The 24,286-nt window shown below is 31.2% G+C and overlaps 4 protein-coding genes across 8 annotated transcripts; 3 read left to right on the top strand and 1 right to left on the bottom strand.

Moving 5' to 3' along the window:
* The first annotated feature begins 3,396 nt into the window (after positions 1–3,396).
* LOC117231919 (ubiquitin-conjugating enzyme E2 J1-like) lies at positions 3,397–5,876 on the top strand. Its single transcript, XM_033490888.1, has 5 exons — positions 3,397–3,754; positions 4,053–4,258; positions 4,339–4,529; positions 4,642–4,759; positions 4,829–5,876. The coding sequence occupies exons 1-5, from the start codon at positions 3,718–3,720 to the stop codon at positions 5,075–5,077; spliced, it is 801 nt and encodes a 266-aa protein (XP_033346779.1). The 5' UTR covers positions 3,397–3,717; the 3' UTR covers positions 5,078–5,876.
* A 3,077-nt stretch (positions 5,877–8,953) lies between these two features.
* Positions 8,954–10,767, bottom strand: LOC117231920. Its single transcript, XM_033490889.1, has 7 exons — positions 10,619–10,767; positions 10,217–10,268; positions 10,065–10,111; positions 9,949–9,982; positions 9,678–9,784; positions 9,491–9,603; positions 8,954–9,400 (listed from the first exon to the last, which is right to left on the bottom strand). Exons 1-7 carry the CDS (start codon positions 10,672–10,674, stop codon positions 9,138–9,140), a joined length of 672 nt encoding a protein of 223 aa, XP_033346780.1. The 5' UTR covers positions 10,675–10,767; the 3' UTR covers positions 8,954–9,137.
* Positions 10,768–10,878: 111 nt separating this feature from the next.
* On the top strand, positions 10,879–15,227 carry LOC117231918 (bis(5'-adenosyl)-triphosphatase enpp4-like). Of its 5 annotated transcripts, none has more exons than XM_033490884.1 (10): positions 10,879–11,011; positions 11,497–11,726; positions 11,807–12,047; positions 12,156–12,254; positions 12,331–12,694; positions 12,778–12,987; positions 13,080–13,334; positions 13,395–13,491; positions 14,824–14,895; positions 15,040–15,151. In XM_033490884.1, exons 2-10 carry the CDS (start codon positions 11,614–11,616, stop codon positions 15,149–15,151), a joined length of 1,563 nt encoding a protein of 520 aa, XP_033346775.1. In that variant the 5' UTR covers positions 10,879–11,011; positions 11,497–11,613. The 5 variants fall into 5 exon arrangements, with proteins under 5 accessions (XP_033346775.1, XP_033346776.1, XP_033346774.1 ...); XM_033490885.1 differs by lacking the exon at positions 10,879–11,011 and adding an exon at positions 11,160–11,176; XM_033490883.1 differs by lacking the exon at positions 10,879–11,011 and adding an exon at positions 11,208–11,350.
* A 2,575-nt stretch (positions 15,228–17,802) lies between these two features.
* Positions 17,803–23,632, top strand: LOC117231933 (transmembrane protease serine 9-like; the record flags this gene model as incomplete). Its single annotated transcript, XM_033490944.1, has 12 exons — positions 17,803–17,867; positions 17,947–18,206; positions 18,364–18,465; positions 18,536–18,672; positions 19,010–19,165; positions 20,731–20,783; positions 20,967–21,052; positions 21,884–21,973; positions 22,465–22,767; positions 22,880–22,981; positions 23,049–23,191; positions 23,474–23,632. Coding segments are annotated over 12 exons (1,656 nt in total), but the record flags the coding sequence as incomplete, so codon positions are not given.
* Between the last annotated feature and the right edge of the window lie 654 nt (positions 23,633–24,286).

Here is a 24,286-nt window from a genome sequence, read left to right as displayed (position 1 = left end):
CACGCACGCGCGCGCACACACATACACACACCACACGCGCGCACACACACACACACACACATGTAACAGAGAAGAAAAAAGAGCGGAGGTAGCGATACACACAATGATACAGAACACAAGACCACAAACTAAATACTAAATATACATATAATATACGATATAATATATATAACCAGATGTTCAACCAAAGGAAACTTTTCCCGTACGAAGTGGATCCGAAAAATTTTGAAAGTATCTTGTCTCAAGAGGGAAAGGTTTCTCCATCGTTGAACGAATCCGATCGATTTAATATAATTTTGCTAAAAGGAAAGAGGAAGAAAAAGAAGAAGAGGACGAACCAAGAAAATTGAGAATCTAGCCACGTTCTTCGTGGTATTTGGCACGATGCCTGAAAGTTTTATGAAAAACAAATTTTTGCTACGTAGTACCGAATACCGTTCGGTTGCTTCACCGCAGCGTTCGTTGCGACTCAATGACGAATTCGATCGATCGCGAGTCAAATCGGTTTTTCCCCTACATCCAGAGATTAGAAGTTCTCGACGATACCGAACAACGATTCTCTATCACAGAAATCTACGACGAGTTTGCGTGGTAAATTTTACGCGAAACAACCGCGTTTTCTCATTTTTCAAATTGCTTTCACGTAAGACAGATTCATGTACATACTTATGATAAGTTAGATCGAGGAAAAGCTTCCATGTTTCAAACAAAACGTCGTACAATGGTGCGAAATTTGTTTAATGTAAACACAATCGGTCGAATTCACCGACAAACCACTTTTATGTACCTGTTACGACTGATTATTGCGTATTATTGCCGCGACAGTAAATATATACATATACATATATAGAATTTTGTGTGTGCGCGTGTGTGTATATATCTATATACCATAACGGTTCACCGTTATTTTGTAATTATCGTTAAATGTCATTGACTGCTTGCTAACCGCCGATTTGTGATCCACCATTAATCTTATATCGGTAATCGTATGTACATATCGAGTTAACAAGGAAAACAAAAAAATATAAAAAATATAAAAAATATAAAAAAATATAGACGAAATATTTTAAATCGTTGTATTGGAATCAGTTATATTGATCAAGGAATATAAGACTGGAACATAAAATTATAGAGGAAGAGGATGGAGAACATCCGATTGGATTTAAATTTGATTGATTACATTTCCACGCATCCTCTGCACTGCTAATTATGAAGATTATTGATCAGTTTAATCAGGATGTTCAATTTCTTATTAAAAAGATGATTAGATGATTACCCATGAATTCGTTAGAATTTATACAATTAATTAAAATGGAAATATTTTAATACGAAATACACTGTAATATTTTTTACTTTTACTATTTGTTATCGAAATAATGTTTAACTAAATATTTGGCACATATTAACTGTCGTACTTCAAATAGTATCTCAATAAAAATTAGGCATAATTTACTTCAACACTTATCCCACAATGATCTCCTTAGTGACGGTATGTTACGTCTCTATATTCCTAGATTCATAAACATGATGGCCAAGCGACAGAGAGAAAACAGGCATTACGAATCGTCATTGGATGTATTGTGAACTTTTTCGTTTCTTCCGTATGCGAATAGAACTGCCTTTCCGATAATGGGAAACAGTTAACTGAATAGATATACTGAAAGAGTAAAAAGTTCTAATGAAACAAGGGTAAAATCGATCGAATCAAAGGGTAAGAATCGTGAGTAAAGTATCGCGATGAAAGAGAGAGATTGGTTGGAGTAGGAAAACGCGCCTCGTCGCGATTTGAATTAATTTTTCCAGGGAAATCGTAGCCTTAGTCTTCGTTTCTCTCGACAGTTTTATGCAATGATTACGGCGGATACACTTGTACATATCTACAATGTTCGAAAACGAAGAAAAGAGAACGTAATGGACGTAATGATAGGTCAAACGACAAAGTGACGAAACATGATGTCATTTGAAGTCTGTTACGTATGGTCCCCGTGGTTATAACGGATGTTTACTACGAAAATCAACGAAATCATCGTATTCGCACTGATCGCTCGATCGTTGTTGAGTACATTGTTGAATCGATTAGATAAGATACTATGAAATATGATAGGTTTGTTAAAGGTGTATCCGCCTAGTTTGCACAAAACACTGCATGAATCATAATCGAACTTATATTCGCGGTATTCAAAGAATGGCATTCAACGATAAAACTGTACATACGCACGTTTACTATTGTCTATTTACTATTACGAGAAATCTTATTCCTAAGACCTTCGACTACATATGTGATTTTATCGAAATGAGAATAATTCTGGTAATGGGGACGATGACAGTAACAACAATAACAACAAGAAAAATGCAACAAAAAAGCAAACTGCATTGCATACATTGTTTAGCGCCATTGTGAACTTCTATCCCTTCTTACGAGATAAGCATAACTATATTTGTTTATATATACATATACACGACAAACATACGTATAGAAAACATTACGACTATTATTATTATTACTATTATTCTTATTATTACCATTACGATGATTATCATTATTATTAAATATGGCCACTATGTCTATTATTATGATTATTATCGGTAAACGAAAAATGAAAACGATGAAGGTATGATGGATAATTGCTAAAAATTAAATGAAAGGTCTTACTTATACATAATTATAAATACGTCATGATGACATATTCATAACAATTAATTATTATGATAAAGTAATAACATTATTATTATTACTATTATAAATAATACCCTATTCCCATTTGTTGTGAATGTTTACGTTGTTTTATGATATTCAGAATATTCTAAAAATAAAGTCTATAATTTCCACGAATACATTAGCGTTTCTTTCCGCCATCCTATCTCCCAGGAATTTTATATTAAATTCCAGATTATAGCAATCAAAATTGTGTTACAATACTAACGCGTTTTTTCAGTACAATCATATCAATACGTTTTATGTAACCATAACTATACTTTAATTATCTTATTTATCTCACGTACGAGCGTAACCATAGATTTTACACATTAAATAGAAAATAACATTCGTATTAACTTAACTGCGCACAGGTATTGTCACTTCTAAAAATATTGCATTGTTTTATGTTATTTCTAATAATTACAATAGTTGCAATACTATAATTATCTTAAAAGATAAAAAATCATGTAGTAATCCTTCTTCGGTATTTATATCATTCGAGATTATTAGACTGCGGATTTTTATGCAAATTTATATTTTTTTAAATATATTTAGAATGGTATAACCTTGATAAAATGATTATGCGTAAATTGAATCGTGACTGCATGAAATCCTAAGAAACGATGAAAAGAGTCGTTTAGACATAGACAGAGCGTCTGGAAATTTCCGGAGATAATTCTTAGCGGAGTCAGCTCTTGCGCGTACTCGTAAACGAACAACTTCAAGCAGAGGAATTGACATAAGTGCGCGTGCACGGAATAAGCGCGGCCACTTTCACGTTATTTTTTGTGCATTTCTGTTCGCGTAGCTCCTATTAGGCCACGTCAAAATTAATTTCTTCGTTATCTGAAGTGCAACGTGTAATTTTCCGATGATCGAATTCACCGTGGGGAAAAATGTGAAGAATGTATTGTAGCTGGCAACGTCGGTGTATCGAGGCCGTTTGACAAAACAGATAGTACTCAGCTCAAGTACTATTTTTATTCCAGTTGTTAACCTCGGTCGACACACTCGCGAAAATGTCATTCGAAGGGAAATACAACGCAAAAAGTCCCGGTGAGTTCTCGGCAAGGCAACAACTCCTTTTTATTTCGTTTGTTCATCATTACGATCACGATTCATATCAATAAATAATACACACTGCATACGTATTTCTACGATTCTACAAAACGCTTGTTATCTAGAAAAATTGGCTTCGCGTTATACTTGTCGCCAAACTTCCTTCTATAATATGTATCCCGTGAAAAGATATTTCATTTTCTTGAAATAATTATAACTGATTAAATGCATTTAATTATTTTTTATATGCAATATCATATTGGTCTTTTACATCATCTAACAAATGAAATTTCAGCTGTGAAAAGATTAATGAGAGAGGCCCAAGAGCTTCACGAAGCTACAGAAGAATATTGTGCATCTCCTTTAGAAGATAATCTTTTTGAGTGGCATTTTACTGTGCAAGGACCACCATCCACAGACTTTGAGGGTGGTGTTTATCATGGTAGAATTTTATTGCCACCGGAATATCCTATGAAACCTCCAAATATCATATTATTAACAGTAAGCAATTTTAATACTAAATATCCTTGATTTTTAACTTATGCATTGGAAACAAAAGTATGTTTGATATGTCATTTTAGCCCAATGGCCGTTTTGAAACCAATAAAAAGATTTGCTTAAGCATCTCTGGGCATCATCCGGAAACATGGCAGCCTTCATGGAGCATCAGAACAGCTTTATTGGCTTTAATTGCTTTTATGCCAACACCAGGAAATGGGACAATCGGATCTTTAGACTATAGTAAAGAGGAAAGGCAAAAACTTGCAAAAAAGTACTTGCAAAAAGTTGACATAATTTTGCAATTTTAATACTGTTAATAAACATTATTACTAATCAATAAGATTAAAAACATTAATAATGATTATAAAAATGTTCTGCCATAGATCACTAAACTGGCAATGCGATACTTGTGGGAAAGTTGTTGATTTATTGTCAAAGGACACAGTTAAAAAACCTATTACAGTAGAAGAACAAACTATGTTAAACACAATAGCATTAAAGGTACGCTTTTATTTATTATCATATTAACTCTGATAACGTGTCATGTATTTTAAAAAATTATACTTTTAGGCTGATGACTCACCAACATCAGACACATCCTTTTTAGTCAATTCAGATAGTGTTTCAGAAAATCAATTGAGACAACGTAACATCGAGCCGATTACTAATGAGAATCAAGATCGACAGCAATCGGATGTCATAGTAAATCAACAGGTGGAAACAATGTCATCTTCAAACGATTTATTCTGGAGCATCCTGATCGCTTCCTTGGTGTCAGCGATAATTCTACTTGTTTTGCGACGACTATTTCTTGTTTAAATTATTCTAAATGTAACAAAACGTTGTAATTGTAAGTATGTTAACAAAACAAAGTAAATTTTATACACATTTTATGAAACATTTTTAAAATTAGAAAAGGATGTCAAATTTATACACGCTAGAAATAATCAGAACTTCATGGAAATAATATATGACAGAGATTGCACTGATATATTCACTTTAGTACACATCTGTCTCTTTGTCTTACTCTTACAAAAAAGTTGTTCACTACGAAATCTAATTGTTTTGATGAGCATAAAAATGATAAGAATTATAAATTGCGTTAGTATTACTAGTATTTAATCGTCTTTTAGATGTCTTTATGTCTTTTTGATATACAATATATACTTACAAACATTGATTTAAAAATAATCTATTCTCACTAATAAAAGAGTTACAAATTGCATTTAACGCGCATATTTAGTTAATACTTTGCATATGATTCTTTAGTTACATATATATTAGATCAGTTTAAACAAATGTATGTATTACTTTCATCAAAGTCTTATCATATCTGTACAAAAATGACCAAACATTTTTTTAGTCAAATCTACTTTACAATAAAATTAACATCTTTCATGGAGGTAAATTTTAATTTCACATTGCTATAGTCTAAAACTATAATAATGTATTTTGTTCCTTCTTTAATGTTATATAAATGTAGATAACTCATGTGTTAGAAATGTATATAACTAATATAAATTTAATATAAGTTAAACAAGTTATTATGTTGTATTCCACGAAACTGTGCACATAAAAATAAAAAAAAATACACCAGTTATAAAAAAAATATTTAATTGCAGTACAAATATAATACCAATACTTTCTATCTTTCTCAATCCAAAAATGTATTCCATACTACAGAAATTATATATGTATATTACTCACATAATATTTAGCTAATGCATAATTAAATATTAGTACTAGATATATGAATAATATACCCATATGTATTTAAACACTAAGATTTGGAGCACTGCATATTATGACCTGTTCTAAGCTTCAATATAATAATAAACATCTACAATTTTTTGCATTATAAATATACAAAAATAAAGTATCATGGGACCATACTAAACATGGTTTCATTATATTCATGAGTAATAGCTAATTAAAGGGAAATTAAAAATACGAGGGTACTCGGGTAGAAAGTACACCTTGTTTGTCATTTCTTCTTGCATGTACATAAAAATATAATAAAGTAATTATTTACTAAAGCATATAAACATATTCATTTATCATAACATAATAGTTTTCCTTTTAATTCATGTTCACATTCAACTTTATACTCGTTGGCCGATTTTTATATGCTGAATAAACATAATATGATAACCCTTAAAAAGAATTCGTATATCGAACAGAAACACGAATGAAAATGTATCTCATCAGGTCATATGCAATATTAGATTTAAAAACGATTCGTCATTGATGATAAATAAAATTTATGCAATTTATTGCATTTTATGCTATGATTCTATACGAAATTCCATTTAAACAAATAAAGATACTAATACAAGATACCGTGTTTTATAACGGTTTTATTACATATTTTATTTAATTATACCAATATTAATTATTGTATTTAATACGTAAGCAAACGATGTACAGTGTTGATTTTTACATATCGCAAACCCACAATGAAATGTGAACGGCTGTGCACGAAATATAAATATTATTTCGATCTCTAATGCTAGGCGCAGATAAATATATTCTTAAAGCCAACAGTGATAAATTTTGTTTACAACTTCAAAACTGATACAATTATAAATTAGTCCTCTATACGTGAAACATATATATAACGCTATTCAATATTTGGAGTCGAAAAATATCAATTAATTCTAGGATTAAATACAAAAATCGATCGATTGAAGTCAAATTCGCTATATAATTATAACTTACATAAAATAATCGTTTCATTACAAAGTATTAGCCATTAAAAGATTTAATACTGAAAATATTTTTGGTCCCTATTATGTCGGAGCACTTAAAATTGTTGGAAATTATACTTTTGTATACACATTCGCTAAATAAACGTTTGACAAATAATAAAAAATAATAAACTTCTTGACACATATTTTGTACAGCACTAATTTGCGAAAACAAGTTGCGTTTGAATTTAATATTCTTTGCCAATATTCTTTACATTAGAATCATCAAAGTATCAACTTTACTTAACTCTTATATAAATAATGTATTCATCATTTTTTTATTGATATAGAAACAGATCGCAAGCGTTTTATAATTTTTCTCTTTTATCGTTTAAAGCACCTTTTCACTTTCCTCCATACTAATCATTACGCATCAGTTTGTATATTAGCATAGTGGACACATTTTGTGTTTAAGATTAACACAGGTATTAATGTTAAGCCACATATATTATGCTCAACTAATATTTCTGTGCGTTTATCATGCAATTTAATATAAACCTTTACAAACTTTACTTCTTTTTATTTCTATATACATATATAATATGTATCACCAAAACTTAATTTCAATTTTTGGAATTTAAAATAAATTATGACGAGAGATAAAACCTCTGGAGTGCATAAACAGCCATGGCACTGAATCATTAACATACTGCATCTTTATCATTTAACATTTTCATTATCGTTAACGTTAGTATTATCTATACGATTGCTGCATACATTTTGATTCGCTCATGATGCAAATTATCAGCAAACTTATGATCTTACAAATTACACAATTGTAAACGCAACAAAGTCGCAGACGTGATGCAATCAAAGTTTACGAGCATATTAGCGAATTTTTATACGTTTTCTGTTTATTGTAAGGCAGCCTACCTCGGTTTGAAAACCATTTATCCATCAGTAATCGACACTCTATCTATACTTGTAACCTAATCATTTTATAATAATTTAACTTCAGTAGAAACATGTTTTTGTACACCCAATATGTGTATCAACACTAATATTACATCGGTACCGCCTCATCCTCTCCCGCCCTCCCTTTCCCTCATTTCGGATTTTAAGGAGATTCACAGAATTTCATTGTGACTAGACTTATTTAGACTATTTAATAGCCCTTCTTGTATAAAATATGGCTAATGATACCAACAACAAGCTACAAAAGAAATTTCCTCCGGGAAAAACTGATCATAATTTCACTCGCAAAAAATATATTCCATTGATAGCACCTGATATATTTTATTTTTAATTTCCGTCTTAAAATTTTTTCTCCTATCTAGGTTAAATAATGCATAGTAAACTTTCCAAACATAAGAAAATTTATATTGTTACTATGATATGTACTGTTTAACCATTTGAAGCACAATTGGCCATTTATATAGGTCCTTTTCTGCTATGGTATTTGGATAGAAAATTCATCTTTTATACAAAATTAAAAAATGAAACAATTTTTCTTTTCGTGTTACTTTTTTATGCTTCAAAAGGTTAAAGTAGTATAATATGACACTGTAATACGGTATGTGTACGGAAAAAAACGAGATCAATATCGTTCACAGCAAACTAATCTAATGAAAGAAAAAATCTTTGGTTTAGAAATAAATAAGTAATATGAGTATTAACTAAAGTATTAAAACAATATTAAAAAATGAGGTTCTTTTAAAAGATGTGATGCAAAAATTATCAATAAGAAGAAAGTTATTGTCTCGTGGAAGTCGAGCGAAATCAGAATAAAAGTATTCTCAATGCAATATATAATATCCTCATCTTTATTTTTTAAACTCAAGGTGTCAAATGAAAGTTTTTTACGAGTGTAAAAAATATATATACGCATAATATAAAAAATTTTCGTTTTTAGTTGGCAATTTTTTTTAGTAATAATCTGTTGAAAAGTATTAGCAGATAATATATCTTTCTTTAAAATCTATGTGAATTATATTAACTTATACATGTATGTATATATACCTTGAAACAATATAAATATATCTTCATATTGTTTCAACAATACAAATATTGAAACAATAAAATCTTTTTTTTTGCTTCCTAAAAGTACTTTATATATGTTAATTCCATTGTGTACTCTTTTTTTGTAATACAAAAATACAAACAATCCTGTTTAATTGTAAATGCATTATTTATCAACTAGCATTAGTCCATTCTCCTGTTTCCTTTAACGCTCTATCTGTTAATCTTTCTATTTCAGTCAAAAGCTGTTCAGTCTCTAAATCAACACATACCATATCGGCTTCTACCGGATCCCATTCTAAACTATTTGGTGTCGACACCCTAGACCAAGGAGATGCTGTCAAACTAGAGGGTTGGCTATTATTTACTGATGTTTGAGTTATAGAACCATCTGTACTCTCAACTTTTTCATCATCTATAACTGGCAGAGGCATTCCTAAACATACAATAATTTTTTTCCTTTTATATCTTGTAAATGTATAATGTGTATAACTTTAGATGTTCATAATTAAAAACATTCCTTTACCTTCATGTTCCCATTCCAAATCTAATGATGAGCCAGGAGTGGAAGAAACGCATGTTTGTTGTTTCATCAATGTTCTTGCATCAAGAATTTGAAGTGGAGTATCTAGACCAGAACTAATAAAATATTTTATTGCAGTTAGTTTCTGTTTTGTAGTGTACTGTTTTAGTGATTTAGATAGGCATTGTACCTTGTAGAAGCATCATTCCTAGAGTTTAATCTGGCATATTTATTAGTACCCTTTGACCATGCTCCATCTTCCAATAATTCCAATGTTACAGGAACCCCATGTTTTTTCTACAAATATATTATAAACATTGGAAACATTTTCTTGATAATAAGAAAGTAATAGTTAAATGGAGTCATTGAATAGTGTAATTAGAATCAATAATCATATTAATAAATAGACTTACTATGCTCAATAAAATATAAAAAAAATTCTAATAGACTAATCCATTTACCTTGAACCGGTTTAAGGAGAGAAACGATAACAGGCTATCCAGGAAGCATAACAATGAAGCATGTAATTAATACAACAAAAATGAAACATTGCCCTGAGCTCAATACAATTTCTTACGTTTTTGATCCTCTAGGTTGGTCTGCATCTCCTTTGTCATCTATAAACTACAACAAAGTGATTCTAAATATTGGCAATATAATGAAGGACTTCATTATTTTATCATTAGCAGGATCATTAAAATCTTCGATCAACTGCAAAATTATATGTACCTCAACTTGTTCGTCTCCTTGGTAGGACATACTGGTGTGTCTTTGATAAAACCTTAAATTCAAATATATACTACATTAAAAAAAAAAGAAGAAATATACATAATATAATAATGAAAACAGGTATATTTAACAAAATTAATAGACTGTTGATATTTATATATCTATGAGAAATTGATAGCTGCAAAAATATATAGAATGCATATAATATACAAAACTACATTAAATATCCAAAATAAAGTGCTTATTTAATAAGTAAAACAAATCTCTATTTAAGTTTAATTTCTTTGGCTATATTCATAGATATATGAAGTTGAATAAATATCCATAGTCTGGAAATGAACAGAAGATGAAGATATCTGAAAAGATGCATTTTTATTTTGAGATAAAAGGTACACTTCTAACCTGTACGATAAAGAGTCTGTAACTTTGGAAATGCAGCGGCCGAAACAGGCCCCCATGACCTGTTAACACACGGCGTATCGCCGTCATCTAACTGATGTAGGCGTTCAAATACCGATATTTAATTTTCACGTGATACGTGAAGGATAATGGGAATAAGAAATGATGTTTCATACGAAGATAAGGATAATATCAAACGCGATTCATCTCCTTTAAATACAATGCATCGTAGCAGACCGTAGCTTAGAGCATCTGTCAGTCGCATAGCATACTTGAATGCACTCTTGTCCGCTGGAGTTTTATTTAACACGCTTGCGTCCAAAAAACAAGTTCGCCAACATTCCAAAAACGAGAAAGGATCTCGTACAGAAACTAACTCAATTATTTCCTAACTATGTAAGAACCAAAAAATCAGCTATCATTTTAAAACGTACTCGCTGTACGTTTATCTACGTGTAGATAGTAAAAGAATATTTAAGATTTCGTTGAGTTCGCTTTATTAAGTATTCGTGTTTAAAGTATATGTTCGTTTAATAAATTCGTCAGTGCAAAAAGATAGTGGTATGATTAGTATAGAGTAGAAAGGGTTGTGTCATTACTTTATATATAGTTTTATAGTTCATGAGAAATGAGGGAGCGTTTAGTATTTGGCAAACGGTGTCCGTGAATAGGAATTGACTAATGTTTCTAATTTTTTTTTATCATGTGAAACAACCATCTGGTCATTTTCAATTGGTATCGTTCGATGGAATTTTTTAGAAACTATGTCTATGTATACGATCGGATAGATTAATTCGGAAATAAGATCTTTTTTATTAAAAAAATATATATACTTACTGTGGCAGTTATCAATAACTGGATATTTTTAACTTTCAATCCAGGTCGAAGAAGATTCGTCACTGAAATGCTTTTAAAAGCATGAAGGAGATAGAATAATAACCACTAGCTAAGCACGATAACGATTCTTCCTGTTAAAGAACGATTTATACACGTTCACTATGAATTCTGTAACCATATTTATTTCGTTACTTGTTATGTTACTTAGTGTGAAGCATGGATTATTGATATCGCAACATCCAAAGTTGTTAGTAATATCATATGATGCATTCAGGTATTTTAGATGTTATTACTTTTTAATTTTTACTTGTATGTAAACGATTGGTTTAGTTGAATAATTTTTTTGTTTCATAGGTATGACTATTTTGACAGAACACCATTTATGAATAAACTGAAACATGAAGGCACATATGCGGATTACATGATGAATATTTTTGTCACAAAAACATTTCCTAATCATCATACAATGGCTACAGGATTGTATGCAGAAACACATGGAGTTGTGGATAATGAATTTTATGATCCTGCTTCAGGAAATACAACAAAATATTCATATAATTTGTATCATTATGATAATAGAATTCTTCCTATTTGGGTATGTAAAGTATGACACATAAATACATATATTATTTTGGTCATCATACTAGTCATATTTATTGTATTTTATACATATTTTATAGAACTGCTTTGTATGTTTGTTTAGACTGTTAACCAAAAGGCTGGTGCACAAAGAAGAAGTGGCACAATGATGTGGCCTGGTGGCATTTATGAATATCAAGGAATCTCCCCTACATTTGCTCAGGTATATATCTTTGACTATACTCTATTGAAAATATATAATTATTAGAATATGAATAATTAATTTTTAATTCTATCAGAATTTTAATGAAACTGTACCTTGGGAAGAAAGAATTGATACCTTAATATCATGGTTTGTACATCCTATACATCCAATAAATTTTGGAATATTATACATTGAAGAGCCAGATTATCATGGTCATGTGATTGGAATAAAAGGACCTCAATTTGATGATATTCTTAGGAAGTTAGATAATATAACTAGGTATCTTCACAATAAGATAGAATACCATGGTTTACATGATCTTAATGTTGTTCATTTGAGTGATCATGGAATGGCAACTGTTAAGTTGGACAGGATAATAGATCTAACAAAGTATATTAACAGCTCTGATTACAAATTTGTGGGTACCTCACCAGGATTGCACATTTTCCCTAATCCTGGTATATTGATTTATCATATGAACTATTAAGTTTGTTTAAATTATTAATAAGAGATTAAGAAAATAAACAAGTAAATTTTTTAGGCAAAGAAGAAATAATTTATCAAACATTGAAGCAAGCAGCGTTGAAATCGAAGACATTTAGAGTTTTTAAAAGGGATGAAATTCCTAAGAAATATCACTATGGAAATAATACGCGTATTGGTCCTATCTTTGTCATTGCTGAAATTGGATATGCATTTCAAAATCTCCTTGATAACATAGAATATTATAAGAAAAAGTTCAATATTACAGGTAGAATATGATTCATAACACAGAATTACTAATTCAAGTATGTATTAAAAATTAAAGGTATATATTAAATTTTATGGGGTATTTATGTTTAGTAACCAGTGATTCAGAATTTGGTCTTCATGGCTACGATAATGAGGCTATAGAAATGCATCCTTTCTTCTTTGCAAATGGTCCTGCATTTATGCCCAAGTGCAAGCTCGAACCTTTTAATAATCTAGATTTATTTCCGCTATTTTGTAAAATACTCGATCTACAATGTCCCATAGGGAATGGTACTATATCACATCTAACCAAGTGCCTTAAGAAACATCAACAGGATATCACAGTAATCGCGTATCAACTGATATGTAAGTAAACGTTATGCGTCATTATTATATACAGTTATTTACCATCTTCTATTAATTCAGTTGTAGCCACTATAATATCAATGACACTGGTAGTAATTATAGGAGCAATAATAATATTCTATATGAGGAAACGGCGATTAGGAGCAAAAAGTTACAGGTAAGTCAAAGTATATGTTATTCGTGATTTGAAGAGAAAGTTAAGTTACTAACTTGGAATTTTTTGATAAATAATAACTATAAGAAATGTATTGGATTTCGGGTTTGCCAGAAATTGAAGTTTAAGAAGCATTTTAATAATACAATATTGATATTTTGATTTTTCAGGAGATATTATCCGGTGGATGGGTAATATGTAAAAAATATCAAGCAATATATGAATTTTCATATTGCATAGAGATAATAAAATGAATTCAAAAAAATGACGACACAGTAATAAGAAATAGCATCGTGATGAAGAATACATAAACATAATTTCATTTTTTATAAATGAAGTTGTATTGTTTCAAACTTTGAAATATAGCAAAATGTTTAATTAGAATTTTAATCTGTTTAAACAATTATTATTTTAGAATTAATTTTAACACTTAGCCAACCGAATAGGGAGATCTTTGCCCTCTGTGAAGTACATCGCTGCGTGACCGAACGGGGAGATCTCCCTTTTTGACTTCAGTAATGCGTTTTCTTTTTTTTTTTTTTTGTTATTATCAATTATAGCTTACTTTGAATTCTTCCCAATTAATTGGGCCACTTTCTCTGCTTTTATAAGGTACAGTATATCATAAAATACACCAGTTTAGTGGTGTTAAATTGAAAAGTTACACTATCAGTTATGACTAAATAAAGTTATAATCGAACGATATCACACTGTAAAAAATATTAAAATGTATTATGAATTTTTAATTTCACGTTCAAATCGTTTTATTTATCTTTAGTCATTTTTAATGTTTTTAATTTTACCTATATTTTTAAATACTTTTAATATATACTTTTAATTTGATGTTTTGTATAAACAATATGTAAAATCGTTAAACAAAATTATTACCGCAAAATATAATTGACCACTTAAATAATTTTTAGATTTCTTTGTTTTTTAAGTAGTGAATATTAGTTCTTTATATTTGGGAAAATGCGTGGTAGACAGCGTATAAGTGGTTTATCCATTGCAGTAAGAAACGTATAGCTCGCTGTGGTGCGCACGGTTGACTAAGTGTTAATTGTATCATACATATTTTTAAATCCGTGCAAGGACATATGTAATTTTGAACTAGTTAGTATTAGGAAATTATTAAATATGAGTAGTACGTGAAAAGTTGCAATGTAATAACTATCAAAGCACAATAAGAATAAATTCTTTAGTAAAAAACGAAAGCTAAATTTCTCATTTATATGTTTACAAAGAAATCCATAATAAAAAGGAGTTGCTTCCTAACACTTCTCTTCCTTATAATGCCAATGTCAATAATAACCAGGTTCGACTTTTTGTTTTTAGAAGAATACTGGAAGATTTGGAAGCACAGTACCATTGGGACGAAAATCACGATATTGAAAATGATACTTGCAAGTAAATTTCCAAAAAATTTGTTTTCAAGTTTTTGCTTTCTATTTCACATTAAAAGAGAGGGCTGCTTTCTTTTTCTGCAAGACAAAACAAAAATTCTGAATCTCGTATTAATAAATCATGTTAATAATTTATTTCTCTTTTCAGATTAAACAATTTTCCAGATTTATTCGTAATTTCATGCTACGCGAAGAATAGACTTTCATATGCATATAAAGGAAATATTAAGTATAGGAAAACTCTTTTTCATTGTAGGTGACATATACTTCATTTATTGCGCGGTTATATGTATTTTTGAACACATATAAATGAGAAACTATTCCTGTGATAAAAAAGGAAGCAGAATTGATATCTTTGAATGACTTTAAATAACGTATATAAACTTATGAACAATCAGTCACCATTAATTCGTATTTTAGGTGTACACACAGATTTATTAAATTTTCCATAAAATGTACTTCCTGTACGAATTTTTTATTCTTCCAATTTTTACGATACTATGTCTTATATCATAACTGTACGTATTAAACGTAATATGGATAATTCGGAAATTGCCTCGAACGACATTAATTGTCTTTCTACTTATAACAATATCGAAATTACACGTAAAACTGGAAGAATACTATGCATGAGTGAATTATTTATTGTTTTAAACCAAATCATAACAGCATAATCAGTATGCTCAGTATTATTCTAGAAATTAGATTCTAATATAATTTATTCTATAGGCAGGATATTTTATAAAATTCAACTTACAGATCAAACTTACCTATTATAATAGTGCACCACCTATATCAGAATTCGTATGTAAATAAATCAGTTGTAAATAAATGATATTATCGTAACATCATCGTCTCTTTTCTTTTATCAGAATTATAGTAGTAAGTACCCATTCCTTTAATTTGTAACACAGCGACGAGACAGCTTTACAAAGATTCCGTGAATGTGGCAACCAAGGGAATTGAAATATTCATGGGAAAATACAGAGGAGTACCATGTACTATTCGTTGTTCATTGGTTTTTGATAATTCCGTGCCAACAAATCAATCACTTTTAAGATCAATTAAAGTTGCACGTGCCACACGAGCAGCTTTTATCGTAGAAGTAACTTTTATGTGATGTGTTACGTGCAAAAGTTTTTATTTCTGTTACCATGTTATTTCTATTTTGTGAATTTTAGTAGTACAGCTATTGATAATGTGCGATAAAATATGCTATATAATTGATAATTGTAAGTGATGGTTGTAAGTGAAGTGACAAGGTGATGGTATAAATAGGTGTTTAGATGGAAGTTGGTAGAAGTGTATCTTTATCTTTCAAGAATGGGAAGGTAAGTAGGAAGCCATATATAATAAAATTCGAATTTATATAAAGAATTTTGTTATAAATCACTGAACCGTCCTATGCGCAATCGTGCTTCGTTTCTGATGTAAATTCAACATATCATGCGAACTAAGCTTCTTTTATTGTTATCAGTTCCGCGTCCTTTCAATTCGTCACTTTTTTATTTTAGGACAATGTCGGGCTTCAAGATGCTGTATCTATGTTTCGCGTTAATTGTCCTCCTACATGCATTAGTTCACGAGGCGCCTGTTGAAGGTTTGCACTTTAAATTGTCTTTTTCCATGTACTTCAGATGCCAGTATGGTCCCATGAAATCATGTCGACTTTACGATGATATTTTTCTATTATTTCTAATTATCACCGTATAGCAAACAATACGTTCATAGAATTATCTCATTATTTCCGGTACCGCGCACCAATTGCTAAGTTCGAGTCGATCAAGAATCAGAAAAGTAACCCGTATCTTGCGCAAAGGAACTGCGCAACGAAGTTTACCCACATGCAAATACGTATTCTTTGCTGTATTTTCTGAGGAACCAATCGATGATAACATTACTTGATAAAAAGTGACATAGGCGTTCGATCGCAGCAAGAACATTTATGATTACGTTGTTTCGAGGTCTCAGGATTTACTGTGCATCTAGAAGGAACGAGACTAGAGAACATTAACCAAAACTTCACATTTGTATAAACTCCCAAGCTTTTTATTTAATGGCTGATGAAGTTAATTATAATATAAGAATATTCCAAACACATACTTCATACTTCCGGACTTCATATTTTCTATTTTCGTATTGTCGTCGTGCTAATAAATGTATGATCTAGTATAAGAATAAATATCTACGTTATGAAGATGAATGAAATATGTGCAGTGTAACTGTATGTTGTTAATGATGGGAGAAGCGTGTAATTGGACAGTATACGATGTGAACGAAGTATCAGGAGTAATGGTTAATATTGCATAAAGAAGATAAAACATTATTATGAAAAGTTTTAATCGATTCGTTAACCAGAGAAGATGAATTAATTCGTCATTCTGCTGTCAATTCCCTAAATATAATAATTTAATCTATAAATGTTTTATAGCAACCTCGTATGGGCCCTTGCGTCCACCACACTGTGGTTTTAGCAACGTTACGCATACCAGGGTGGTTGGTGGTAAACCAGCTAAACTTGGTACGTTTCATCTCTTCCTTTCCGATTAATAATAAGCGATTTACTACGAAGCATGAACTTTAAAGGCACTAAACAGCATATCAAAGTACGTTTCAATTACAATCAATAATAATTTCAATAAATTACTTATTAATTTGAATTATTTCTGTCGTTCACTTCTCGTTAGGAAGGCTATCTTTCTACTCGAAATTAAAAATCAACATAAAGGTGATGGATGTGGATAGCGATCAAAAAGTGTTCAGGAAGGAATTACATATTTAAACTTTATAGTTCGGTATAGTTCAAGTAGAAATTATGTAGAATTATCTAATAATTTTTATTCCAGTGGTCAAAATTTAATTTCTTTCTTAATCAAATTTCTATTTGAGAGTATTTGTACGTATGTAGTTATCGTCTTCTGCATCATCGAATGTCCAATGGATAACAATAGTTTCTAACTCATCACGCGAGAAAAAGTATGTATGTTCACAACTATAACTATTGCGTTTTAGGTGCTTGGCCATGGATGGTTGCATTAGGTTTTCATAATTATAGACAACCATGGAAGGATCCGGAATGGAAGTGCGGAGGTTCCTTGATATCGGCTAGGCATGTTTTGACAGCAGCACATTGTGCAATACACAGTAGTTTGTACGTGGTTCGTATCGCGGATTTAAATCTAAAACGAGATGACGACGGAGCGCATCCTATTCAAATGGGATTCGAGTCTAAACTAATTCATCCTGATTATAATCACCCGAAACACCATGATGATATAGCTATTCTTAAATTGGAGAGAGATGTATCATTTTCGGGTAAGTCGTCAAATATTGCTGAGTTTCTAATATTTATGCTATTGAGTATTACTAAATTATAATTTTTTTATATTTTTTATCATAAAACATGTACAATTCTTTCTCATACTTTTCGTCAACCGTTTCCTTCGCTATCATTTATTTCCTTACTTTTCAGAGTACATACGTCCCATTTGTCTCCCCCTAGAAGAGTCCCTTCGAAATAATAACTTCATGGGCTATAACCCCTTCGTTGCTGGATGGGGAAGATTAAGATATAGTACGCGATACTAATTTTAGAATAAAATTAAACAGTCCCAGTCTTAATGTCTTTCTCATTTTCTTCATAGGAGGGCCACTAAGTGATATATTAATGGAAGTACAAGTGCCAGTGGTTAGCAACGCCGTATGCAAAAAGGCTTATAGCGACGCCTCTGATACAGTAATATGCGCCGGATACACTAAGGGTGGAAAGGATTCTTGTCAAGTAATTAAATTACAGATTTAATATAAATTATACGGTGTTTGAAGACATGTCAATTCGAATCAACATCAAATCGACGTCTTAAACATTGAAAATAATAGATACACACAATTTAATAGTTTTGCCCATTTCTCACACAACATTACGGTATTTAATCTCATTTCCTTAGATTTACTCAAAATACATATAATACGTACATCGTAAACTGAAATATTTCAATACACAAAGTAATGATAGATTATTACTGTATATAAGTATAATTTCAATATAATTCGATTGAAATATTTCAACTTTGATTGAAAGCTTTAAACATTAAAATTAAAAATGTAAATCGTTTCAGGGTGACAGCGGAGGACCACTGATGATACCACAAAACTTCACCTATTATGAAATAGGTGTTGTGTCTTATGGTCGTGAGTGCGCTTTGCCTAGATATCCTGGCGTTTACACTAGGGTCACGTCCTATCTCGACAGCTTTATTCTCCCAGCGTTGAAATAATATAATTATTACTGTTTGCATAAATATCATTTTTCGTGTACGAAAGATAAAGTTGGAATTTATTATTGTAGTAATTAGAGGCAGCTCAAATTTATATTGGTTTGTACGTTACATATTATAGTCTTAAAATGCACGAAATATAACTTTGAAACGTCACTAATTTTTTATGCACGCTACACCTGCTCGACTTAGAGGTATAAAAATGATATTTTTTAATTTCTTAATTAAATTTCATTAATTACAGTTTTTTCCGCTCCTCCTTTTTTGATGGTAATAAGAAATCAATTTTTGCAAATTTTCTGATGTATCAAGGGAATAATTAAATATTCCACTTAGAACGTATATTTCTTGTATGTACATATAAAATTGACGACTACTCTGAAATGTTTCATAAAATAGAGAGCTTCTAGACGTTCGGACACAGAAAGTACATAAGATACAAGATAAGTCTCGCGTCTTCTAAAACTATTTTTTATTCGTTAAAAACGTCCTATATAATGTATATATGCATTAAACTTAATATAAAATTCAAACAATATTAATTGTCTTTCTACATTTGTTCAAGACCACTGAATGGATGAGAACAATCAATGACCATTGATTTCTTCTGGTCTTTGTTCAAATGGAATCATTGAAAAGATAAGGATTCATGATACTGTGGAGTGGGCATTAAGAGGAGCCTAAACCCCAAAATACTCGCAGGACCAACAGTATCTTAAACCAATCGGTAAACGATGCAAACTTTTATCCTACACTCCCATCTTGAACGATGAACAGCCAGGCAGATGTGAAGAATTAATCCTCCAGAGTTATTGTCTTCCATCTGACGAAAACCAAAGGTAGTGGTCTGACTGCCAGACACGTCGATATTTTGTGTTATATCTAAAAGAAACAGTTCTTTAATAGTCACACATCCAATAAAACCACAAAGTCCACTTTGTAATCAACTGTCTGGTTTATACTTCTTTCCTCCGTCAACCTGCTCACAAATCGTGAGTGTTCGAACGCGTACACTAATCGTATCTATACCGAAAGTAAAGCAGAAAGGATACTATGCACGATATATCAGAGAATATATTAAAGATTTATTACGATTATATGGAACATAAGGGTTACAATGGCAACGAAACATTCGTTTACGTTTTTAATAATCTGATGATCGTAAATCATAACTTAGAATATTTTGATTAGTGGAATCGTAAGATATTTGCTCGATTCCGCGAATGTGGCAACGAAGAGAATTCCATCGAAATATTCGTGGGAAAATACAGAGGAGTACCATGTACTATTCGTTGTTCATTGGTTTTTGATAATTCCGTGCCAACAAATCAATCACTTTTAAGATCAATTAAAGTTGCACGTGCCACACGAGCAGCTTTTATCGTAGAAGTAACTTTTATGTGATGTGTTACGTACAAAAGTTTTTATTTCTGTTACCATGTTATTTCTATTTTGTGAATTTTAGTAGCACAGCTATTGATAATGTGCGATAAAATATGCTATATAATTGATAATTGTAAGTGATGGTTGTAAGTGAAGTGACAAGGTGATGGTATAAATAGGTGCTTAGATGGAAGTTGGTAGAAGTGTATCTTTATCTTTCAAGAATGGAAAGGTAAGTAGGAAGCCATATATAATAAAATTCGAATTTATATAGAGAATTTTGTTATAAATCACTAAACCGTCCTATGCGCTATCGTGCTTCGTTTCTGATGTAAATTCAACATATCATGCGAACTAAGCTTCCTTTATTGCTATCAGTTCCGCGTCCTTTCAATTCGTCACTTTTTTATTTTAGGACAATGTCGGGCTTCAAGATGCTGTATCTATGTTTCGCGTTAATTGTCCTCCTACATGCATTAGTTCACGAGGCGCCTGTTGAAGGTTTGCACTTTAAATTGTCTTTTTCCATGTACTTCAGATGCCAGTATGGTCCCATGAAATCATGTCGACTTTACGATGATATTTTTCTATTATTTCTAATTATCACCGTATAGCAAACAATACGTTCATAGAATTATCTCATTATTTCCGGTACCGCGCACCAATTGCTAAGTTCGAGTCGATCAAGAATCAGAAAAGTAACCCGTATCTTGCGCAAAGGAACTGCGCAACGAAGTTTACCCACATGCAAATACGTATTCTTTGCTGTATTTTCTGAGGAACCAATCGATGATAACATTACTTGATAAAAAGTGACATAGGCGTTCGATCGCAGCAAGAACATTTATGATTACGTTGTTTCGAGGTCTCAGGATTTACTGTGCATCTAGAAGGAACGAGACTAGAGAACATTAACCAAAACTTCACATTTGTATAAACTCCCAAGCTTTTTATTTAATGGCTGATGAAGTTAATTATAATATAAGAATATTCCAAACACATACTTCATACTTCCGGACTTCATATTTTCTATTTTCGTATTGTCGTCGTGCTAATAAATGTATGATCTAGTATAAGAATAAATATCTACGTTATGAAGATGAATGAAATATGTGCAGTGTAACTGTATGTTGTTAATGATGGGAGAAGCGTGTAATTGGACAGTATACGATGTGAACGAAGTATCAGGAGTAATGGTTAATATTGCATAAAGAAGATAAAACATTATTATGAAAAGTTTTAATCGATTCGTTAACCAGAGAAGATGAATTAATTCGTCATTCTGCTGTCAATTCCCTAAATATAATAATTTAATCTATAAATGTTTTATAGCAACCTCGTATGGGCCCTTGCGTCCACCACACTGTGGTTTTAGCAACGTTACGCATACCAGGGTGGTTGGTGGTAAACCAGCTAAACTTGGTACGTTTCATCTCTTCCTTTCCGATTAATAATAAGCGATTTACTACGAAGCATGAACTTTAAAGGCACTAAACAGCATATCAAAGTACGTTTCAATTACAATCAATAATAATTTCAATAAATTACTTATTAATTTGAATTATTTCTGTCGTTCACTTCTCGTTAGGAAGGCTATCTTTCTACTCGAAATTAAAAATCAACATAAAGGTGATGGATGTGGATAGCGATCAAAAAGTGTTCAGGAAGGAATTACATATTTAAACTTTATAGTTCGGTATAGTTCAAGTAGAAATTATGTAGAATTATCTAATAATTTTTATTCCAGTGGTCAAAATTTAATTTCTTTCTTAATCAAATTTCTATTTGAGAGTATTTGTACGTATGTAGTTATCGTCTTCTGCATCATCGAATGTCCAATGGATAACAATAATTTCTAACTCATCACGCGAGAAAAAGTATGTATGTTCACAACTATGTCTATTGCATTTCAGGTGCTTGGCCATGGATGGTTGCATTAGGTTATCCTAATTACACACACCCAGATGCGGGACCAGTATGGGATTGCGGAGGTTCCCTCATATCGGCTAGACATGTTTTGACCGCAGGGCATTGTGCAGATGACGAAGATTTGTACGTGGTTCGTATCGCGGATTTAAATCTAAAACGAGATGATGACGGAGCGCATCCTATTGAAATGGGGCTCGAATCTATACTAATTCATCCTGATTATATTACCGGGCAACCCTTCCATGATATCGCTATTCTTAAATTGGAGAGAGATGTACCATTTTCGGGTATGTCGTCAAATATTGTTGAGTTTCTAAAATTTATGCTATGGAGTATTACTACACTATCATTGCTTTTGGTTTCTTATCATTTCTTATCATTTATTTCCTTACTTTTCAGAGTACATACATCCCATTTGTCTCCCCATAGAGGCATCCCTTGAAAATAACAAATTCGAGGGCTATAATCCCTTCGTTGCTGGTTGGGGAAAATTAAGATATAGTAAGCGATATTAATTTTGTAATAAAATTAAACAGTTCAAGTTTTAAATGTCTCATTTTCTTCGTAGGAGGACCACGAAGTGATGTATTAATGGAAGTACAAGTGCCAGTGGTTAAGAACTCCGAATGCAAGAAAGCTTATCCTCCATCTTGGATCACCGACAGTGTATTATGCGCCGGATACCCTAAGGGAGGAAAGGATTCTTGTACGGTAATTAAATTACAAATTAAATTAAACTACAAATTATACAAAATTTAATAGTTTTGTCCATTTCTCACACATCATTATGGTATTTAATCTAATTTCCTTCTAATCTTAGTTTTGCTAAAAATACATATAACATATACATCATAAACTGAAATATTTCAATACATAAAGTAATAATAGATTATTACTGTATATAAGTATAATTTCAATATAATTTAATTGAAATATTTCAACTTTGATTAAAAGCATTAAACATTAAAATAAAAAATGTAATAATCGTTCCAGGGTGACAGCGGCGGACCACTGATAATGCCACGGCAATTCACCTACTATCAGATAGGTATTGTGTCGCATGGTCATGAGTGCGCTTTACCTAAATTTCCTGGCGTTTACACTAGGGTCACGGCCTACCTGGATACCTTTATTCTCCCAGCATTGAAATAATACAATTATTAAGGTTTATATCATTTTCCGCGTACAAAAAAGAAAAAGTTGGACTATAGTACTGTAGAGATAGCTGTAGAGATAGCTCAAATTTACATTGTCTTTTATGTCACGAATTATAGTATTAGAATGCGCAAAATGTAACTTTTAATATTAATTTTTCACGCTTCTCTTTATTTGATGATAATAATAAATCAACTTTCGGAATGCTCCTATAAATTTTGCTTCTGATGTATCAAGGGAATAATTAAATATTTCACTTAGAACGTATATTTCTTGTATGTACATATAAAATTGCCGAATACTCTGAAACATTGCATAAGATAAAGAGCTTCCGGAAATTCGGACACAGAGAGTGTAAAAACTATTTTTTATTCGTTAAAAACTTCCAGTCCACTCATGCAATCATGTGCATCCCCGAAACTTTACTTATGTTTTTATCACTTTCCAATTGAATATACTCTTTCTGTATTTTTAGCTAGATATAAGAGAAATTTCCATTCAGCCAAAGGTATACTTACACATTACAGATACTTACGAGACATAAACTCCCAAACTATTGTGACGAATAAAAAATTTAATACTATTAAATCTGTTTGTATTTTGTTGCATGAGAATGCATATGTACATTACCTTTGTATCCCCTTGAACGCT

The sequence above is a fragment of the Bombus vosnesenskii genome, unplaced genomic scaffold, assembly GCF_011952255.1.
Source record: "Bombus vosnesenskii isolate JDL3184/JDL3185 unplaced genomic scaffold, Bvos_JDL3184-5_v1.1 scf7180000013276, whole genome shotgun sequence".
Taxonomy (NCBI): domain Eukaryota; kingdom Metazoa; phylum Arthropoda; class Insecta; order Hymenoptera; family Apidae; genus Bombus; species Bombus vosnesenskii.
This window is presented reverse-complemented; position numbering and strand designations above follow the sequence as displayed.

Coding starts and splice junctions, on each gene's coding strand:
- LOC117231919 (XM_033490888.1), top strand. CDS start 3,718: ATGTCATTCGAAGGGAAATACAACGCAAAAAGTCCCG. Junction 3,755..4,052: donor ATACAACGCAAAAAGTCCCG/GTGAGTTCTCGG, acceptor ATGAAATTTCAG/CTGTGAAAAGATTAATGAGA. Junction 4,259..4,338: donor CAAATATCATATTATTAACA/GTAAGCAATTTT, acceptor ATGTCATTTTAG/CCCAATGGCCGTTTTGAAAC.
- LOC117231920 (XM_033490889.1), bottom strand. CDS start 10,674: ATGGGGGCCTGTTTCGGCCGCTGCATTTCCAAAGTTACAGACTCTTTA. Junction 10,269..10,618: donor ACAGACTCTTTATCGTACAG/GTTAGAAGTGTA, acceptor TTTGAATTTAAG/GTTTTATCAAAGACACACCA. Junction 9,983..10,064: donor CAACCTAGAGGATCAAAAAC/GTAAGAAATTGT, acceptor CTTCCTGGATAG/CCTGTTATCGTTTCTCTCCT.
- LOC117231918 (XM_033490882.1), top strand. CDS start 11,614: ATGAATTCTGTAACCATATTTATTTCGTTACTTGTTATGTTACTTAGT. Junction 13,335..13,394: donor AATCGCGTATCAACTGATAT/GTAAGTAAACGT, acceptor CTATTAATTCAG/TTGTAGCCACTATAATATCA. Junction 13,492..14,823: donor TTAGGAGCAAAAAGTTACAG/GTAAGTCAAAGT, acceptor TTTTGTTTTTAG/AAGAATACTGGAAGATTTGG.